The 7,555-nt window shown below is 38.5% G+C and overlaps 1 protein-coding gene across 1 annotated transcript in view; it reads right to left on the reverse strand.

Annotated features, from left to right (window-relative positions):
• The window catches only part of CLASP2 (cytoplasmic linker associated protein 2), a 323,103-nt gene extending 316,973 nt beyond the window's left edge, over positions 1–6,130 (reverse strand). The window contains exon 1 of the mRNA XM_042782017.1: positions 5,936–6,130. Coding sequence (XP_042637951.1) covers positions 5,936–6,130 — 195 coding nt within the window. The remainder of the gene's footprint in view (positions 1–5,935) is intronic.
• Between the last annotated feature and the right edge of the window lie 1,425 nt (positions 6,131–7,555).

Here is a 7,555-nt window from a genome sequence, read left to right on the forward strand (position 1 = left end):
GTAAACTGTGCTCAATGACATGAGACAAAGTATATGTGAACTGCTGTACGAAAAGTATATTTGCTCTGTAAATCTTCACCCAAATCACAATTAAAAAAAAAAAAAAAGAAAAGAAATCTGAGGCCACTATTATGCCAATACCAAAGGGACACAAGAAAAATACAAACCAGTATCACTTACGAAAAGACACAAACATTATCAACAAATCACTACAAAATAAATCCCAAAACATGTAAAAATAATTATACACCATGAACAAGTGAGATTTATCCCAGAAATTCAAGGTTGGTTGAATATTAAAAATAAATTAATGTAATATAATACATCAATAAAATAAACAACAAAAACCACATGATAATCTTAATAGATAGAGAAAAAGCATTTGACAAAAATCCAACACCCTTTCATGATTAAAAACACTCAACGAACTAGGAAAAAAGAAAACTTCCACAACTTAATAAATGGCATCCACAAAAAAACAACTAACATAATTAACAGTGAAAGACTGGATGCTTTCCTACAAAAATCAGGAACAAGACAAGGATGCCTAACCTTATCACTTCTATTCAACACTATACTGGAGGTTTAGCCAATGCCATTAGGCATGAAAAGAAAAGGCATTCAGATGGAAAGGAAATAAAACAACAAGAAATCACTATATACAGAAAACACTGAGGAATTCACTAAAACACGATTAGAACCAATAAACCAGTCCATCAAGGTTGTAGGATGCAAGATCAATATATAAAAATGAATTTTATTTTATACACTTGCAGCAAACAATCCAAAAATGAAATTTAAAAAAAAAGTCCATTTAAGACAGCATCAAAAATAAAATACTTAGTAATAACTTTAACAAATGAAGTTTTATAGTCTGAAAACTATAAAACTACAAACATTATTGAAAGAAATAAGCAAAATCTAAATAAATGTAAAAATATCCCATGTTAATAGATCAGAAGACAATATTATTAAGACAGTAGTACTCCCCCAAATTAATGCACAAATTCAAGCAAATCCTATCAGAATTCATTTGGCTTCTCTTCAGAAACTGATAAGCTGACATTGAAATTCATATGGAAAAGCAAAGGACACAGAATATCTGTAACAATCTTTAAAAAGAACAGAATAGTTGGAAGACTCACACTTCACAAGTTCCAGACTTACTGATGCAACAGTAATCAAAACAGCATGATGCTGGCATAAGGATAAACATATACATCGTTTTTGTTAACTGCTGTTGAGTCCAATGTAACTCATAGTGACCTTATGTATAACCTAAGGTAACATTACCTGGCCCTGTACTATTTTCATAATAATTGGTATGTCTGAGTCCCTTGTTGTATCTACTGTGTAAATCCAACCCACTGAAGGTTTCCCTAGTTTTTGCTGACCGTCCACTTTACCAAATGTGGTACTCCTTTCCTAATGATCTGTCCTTCCTGATAAGGTATCCAAGGTAAACAAGTTGAAATCTTATCATCCTTGCTTGTAAGGAACATCCCAATCGTAATTCTCCTAAGACTGACTTATTTGTTCTTCTGACAGGCCCCTGTATATTCAGTATTTTTCACCAACCCTACAACTCAACTGCATCAATTCTTCTACTGTCTTCCTTCTTCATTGTCCAGCTTTTGAAAACATGACACACCTTAGTTGTCAGTGGTATCTTTGCTTCTTAACACTTAAGTCTTTTGCAGCAAATTTGCCCAATATGTTGTTTTATTTCATGATTGCTGCTTCTATGGACATTGATTACTGATCAAAGTAGAATGAAATCACTGACAACTTCAATTTCTTCATTGATCAGGATGTTTGTTATATATATAAATATATATATTAATGAAATAGAATTTAGGGTGTAGAAATAAACTCATTTGTCCATGATTTTCGATAAGGGTGCCAAGACCATTCCATGGGGAAAGAAAGAATGTTTTCAAAAGACAGTGTTGGGAAAACTGGATATTCACATGAAAAAGAATAAAGTTGTACCTTAACGCACCACCTCAAGAAAAATTTTAGTTAATTCAAAATTGATCAAAGACCTAAATTTAAGAGCTAAAGTTATTTAAAAAAAAAAAAAAAAAAAAACTCTTATAAGAAAACACAGACATAACTCTTCCTGGTCTTGGCAATGCTTTCTTAGTAGACATGACACCAAAAGCACAAGGCAACAAAAGAAAAAAGAATACAATTTGACTACATTAAAATTAAAATCTTTTGTGCTTCAAAAGACATTATCAAGAAAGTGCAAAGACGATCCACAGAATAGAAGAAGATATTTTCAAATTATATTATCTGATATGGGACTGATAACTAGAATATATGAAAAACTCTTATACTTACTAATAAAGAGACATAACACGACTGAAAATGGATAAAGGACCTGAACAGACATTTCTCCAAAGATAAACAAGGGTCAATAAGCACATGAAAAGATGTTCAACATCACTGGTCATGAGGGAAATGCTAACAAAACCACAATTCTATGCCACTTCACATGCCTGAGAATGATTAGAATAAAAGATAGTAACAACTGTAGAAAGATTTGTGGAGACATCAGAACCCCCCCACACTGCTGGCAGGAATATAAAATGGTACAGCTACTTTGAAAAACAGCCTGGCACAGTTCCTCAAATAATCTAACACTACTTAACGGTTAAGTAGATTCCAACTCACAGCAAACCTATAGGAGTATGTCTGTACTCAAATGTCATCTAACTTCCTTGACCACCCAAGACAGGATCCATTCTAACCCTCATTCTTTCACAAATACTTGTTACCTGAAATTATCTAATTTGCACTCCTGTCTACTACTTTCTAATATGATCTCCATGACAGCCAGGATCTCACTCTCCCAAATTACTTAGTTCCTCTCTCAGGTAAGTCTTCAATATCAACTATTTAAATTTCCAACATTCCTTATTCTTTTTACTGCTTTATTAGTCTTCAAAGTATTATCACCATCTAACATTATAAATTTTGCTAATTTATCTTGTTTATTTCTCTCACCCAGCTAGAATCTAAGTTCACAAGTCAGTGATTTGTCTTTTTTTTTTTTTTTTCACTCTTGGATCCGCAGTGGCTGGAGAAGTGAATGCCTGCACATAACAGAGCCTCAGTAAAAATCTGAAGGAGACTAAATGAATGAGCCTTGGTTGTCCTGGTCACTAATGGACCCTCTGCACCTAGAACAATGTCCAGGGCATAAAAAGCACTCATTATTTGTTAAATCAATGAATTTTTTATACTCTGAAAGTTAAGACTTTCAAATTCTGAAACACTTCCAAAGCCATATATATATATATATATATATATATATATATATATATAGTTGTTGCTGTTATGTGCCATCTAGTTGGATCCGACTCATAGCGACCCCTCCTTGGGTTTCTGAGGCGGTATCACTACGGAAGTAGATTGCCCAACCTTCCTTCCCAGGAGTGGCTGGTGGGTGTGAACCACCAGCCTTTTGGTTAGCAGTCAAGTGCCTTAGGCACTATTTAAAATTTAAGTACAATTCTTTATGTTCAAAAATTCTATAGGACATTAAAAATAAAAGTTAAATATATTTTATTGTATTTTGAATAAAATGTTAACCTAATTGGGTAACTATTGAGTCCTGATGGCATAGTAGTATCACTTGACTGTTAACTGAAAGCTCAATAGTTTGAACCCACCAGCCACTCTGTAGAAGAAAGATGAGGCAGTATGCTCTCGTAAAGATTACATTTTTGGAAACCCTATGGCACAGTTCTACTCTGTCCCATAGGGTTGCTATGAGTTGGAATCAACTTAATAACAATCAATGGGTTTGGTTTTTTTTGTTGTTTAGTTGGGTAACTTAGTTTATAGAACTAATTGACTAGTAAGAATATGGTCTCCTTCAGAATGTCAGAAAAGAGTTTTTCTATTATAGAATTTAACAGAAAGGAGAGAACTAATGATTCAGGAAGGAGAGTGCAGTATTGATGGATGTCCTTGAGTAGACAAGAGGAGATGGAATCTAATACACAGGTAGAGAGACTGGCATTAGTAAAGAACACAGACCATTCATTCATTTTTGCAGGAAAGAAGATGGAAATATGGGCACAGCTACAAGGAAGTATGTAGATAAGATGGAGGGAGCCTGTGGCAGTTCTCTTCTGATTGCTGAAATTGTGTCAGGCTACATAATCTAGTGAGAGAATGTATAGTAAAGAGAGATCAGAATCCAGGACATACCACTGATGGATAAGGACCTGGCACTGCTTCCTTAAAGATTACTGCCTAGAAAACCCTATGGGGCAGTTCTACTTTGTCACATGGGGTCACTGTAAGGTGTAAATCAACTATATGGCACCTACCAACAACAGCTAAAGGAAAAACACAGTACTGAGTGGAAGTACTACTTAGAACATTAAAGAAAAATTGGGATACTGTGGTATCATAAAAGCCAAGAATGTGTTTCAAGAGATAGGACTGCCCAGGTATCATAATTCACTGACGGTGAATTAACTGGCCCAAAGCCAATTAATTCACTGCCCCCAGTGCAGTAGAAGGCAGTACATCAGCCTTTACTTAGGAAGGGAGGCCAAACTTCATCAAAGAGTTGATTATCTACAGTAGCCTATGTGACAGCATAAAATCAACTATCTGGAGTCTAAAGTGTGTACATGCCCTTCTTGTAGGGTATACTAATTTAGCTGTTTTTTTCCAAGGAAATACGATTAATTCCCCAAATGGTAATAATATATTATTAAATATTAACTTTTTCCAAGCTTTCAAAAAATAAATATTTTATGTAATAAAGCTCAAGGAAGTTAACTCAAACTGTTTATTTTCCTTGCAAATAAAAAGTCAAACCCTTCCAAAACTCATGTAAGGTTCACCATTAAATCTGCATAATGATTCTAGAGTTTGCCTTTATTTTCTACATTCAAAGGACAGCCTCTGCTTTCAAAGAACAGCCTATTTATTCCCTGGGTTACAGAGATATACTGCTAAGAATAATCTCTCCAGTCACAGGAGGCTCAAGCCAACATTTTAAAGCAACACTGCCACCAGAAGACTAGAAACAAAAGTAACTGTTAACTACAGTATATACTAATCACAGAATTTTTACCTCGGTTCCCAACGTGGCTGCAATAAAGCCAGTCTACTACCTACTCCAGAAACACTAATTCCTTCCTTTATCTCATCCTTTTATTTATTTTCGGCATCAGTCAAATCGGCTATGACATGGTTTCAAATCCCATCACTCCTCAATTGCGGCAATATAAAATTAGCGTTCAACTGCTTTCTGTCGGCAATACACTAAAAGGACATAAATAACGGCATGAAGTCAGCATCTTTGCATTAGAGAGAAGAACAGCAAATGCGATCAGGGACCAGATTTAATCCTAAAGGTGCCTGAGATGAAGAACACAATCTCCCAGGTATAAATATTATAAAAGAAAAAAAAGAAACGAGGTCTTAAGTAGGATAAAAATCATTAATTAGCAGAGGATTATCATTCATAATTATCACCTTTTCGACTTAAAAATGGTGCTTTATGTCTTAGTCCGGGTAGTGTTTACACATCTGTGTACAAATGTAAAAAGTCTTCGAACACTTTATTTTATGTAAGTTATCAGATATCTTGTAAACTGATAAACATTGTGTCCTAGTCCCAAGTAACTCCGCAAAGTGTAAATGGAGCCGCTAGATTTGTCACAATTGTTTTTCACAATTGTGGAAAAACTTGATCGCGGTGGGAAGAAAGTCCTCGCTGGCGTCCGGAGAGGCCGGCTCACCAGCGGAGGCGCGGCTGGGGTATCCCGGTGTCCGTAGGTTTCCCCTTTACAATGCATGAGCGGCTCGGGAAGCATCCCAGGCGCTCGCCTGGGACGCTCAAGTTAGGGATTAAAGGGCCGGCCAGGGAGGGCGTGCCCGGTCCGGGCGCGCCGCCGCTTACCCGGTAGTTGCTGGAGCCCACCCAGCCAGTGAGCGCGTCAATCGTCTTCCCGAGGTGGCCCAGGTCCTCCTCCAGGTCCGGAATGGCGCCAGGGGTGCCGAGGTACAGCAGCAGCTCTTGGCCGACCTGCAGCCGGCCGCCGACGTCCTTTTGCTGCACCTGGGCGCTGAAGTACTCCATGCTGCGGGGCTCCATGGCCGCCGCCGCCGCCGCCGCCGCCCGCCCGCGAGGGGCCAACTTCTGCCGAGTGCTACCCAGCTGCCAGTGTGGGCCCCAGCCGGAGCGGGCCGGACGCGCTCGGCCCGGCCGACGCGCGGCTCCCTCGCCGCAGCGGGCGGCAGGAGCGACGCCAAGCTCCCGACTACCCCCAAACTAGTCAAACTCGGCGCCCCCCGAGCCCCAGCCCGCTTCAGAGGCCGCGGCCACCAGCAACGTCAGCACGCGCGTGACGTCAGCGCGACGCCGGCGAGCTCCCGCCCGTCCAGGCTCGAGCTTCGCGGCTGCGGCTCTGGGAACGGCAGGGGCGGTGGGAACCCTAGGGAGAGTTGGGGCTGGACTAGGGGGTTCCCAGGAGTCTGACTACTTTTTGCTACCCGCCATCTCAGGATCCTAGCCTCGCGCTGTAAAACGTAGGAACGCTTTCCCAGGACTTGTTAAGGTTTCTGGTACTTGGACGCTCCTTCCCCGCCCCACGTGGAAAAAAAAAAAACCCCTTGCAGAATACTCTGTAGTATTTTTCTTCATGAAAAATAGCGTGACCCCTATTTCCAGCAACCACATAGAGTTAAATCACCCTGTAATACCTTTTTTTAAAAAAAGAAGTTTACTTTATATAGAGTAAAATGCACAGATTTTTAATTTTTTGTGTGTGAAAATATGCACAACAAAGAATACATCACTTAAACAATTTCTACATATACAATTAATTAACATTGGTTCATTCTTCAAGTTGTGCCACCTTTATCGACAGCCTTTTCCAAACTATTTCACCATCAACACAAACTCTAAGGTGCCCAGCCCCAATCATCTTATCTTCAAATTGTCAATTTGATCGCATACAGATAATTCTTTTTAAAAGAGTGTAGTGCTTAAGATAAGCATTCTTTTCTAATTAGGGTAAATATTATTTGGTTCAAAGATAACTCCAAGGAATAGTTTCAGTTCAAAGTTTAAAGATTTCTTCAGGGTAACAGTTTCAAGAGATGACCTCAATGGCTCCAGAAAGTCTGGATTCCATGAGAATTTGAAATTCTGTTCAACAAAATACAAAGATTTTAAACTTACAGTCCATGAAGTTTGACAAATATACTCACCCATGTAACCACAACTCCAGTCAAGATCTAACACATCTTCAACACCCCAGAGAGTTTCCTCATGACACTTCCCAGTCAATAACCACCCCCTTGCCAGGCAAGACTATTATGGTTTCTATTATCTCAGCATGATAGAACATTACATAACTTCATGCAGTTGATACTTTTGAGTTTGACTTCTTCAGCTTAGCATATTTTGAGATTCATTCATGTTGTTGGCTTATCATTAATCCCTTCCTCCCTATTGTTAATAATATTCCATTGTATAGGTATACCACAATTTGTTTATCCATTTACCTGTTGATGG

The sequence above is a fragment of the Orycteropus afer genome, unplaced genomic scaffold (assembly GCF_000298275.1).
Source record: "Orycteropus afer afer isolate SDZICR_OR568_19922 unplaced genomic scaffold, OryAfe1.0 scaffold00218, whole genome shotgun sequence".
In the NCBI taxonomy this organism is placed as follows: Eukaryota; Metazoa; Chordata; class Mammalia; order Tubulidentata; family Orycteropodidae; genus Orycteropus; species Orycteropus afer.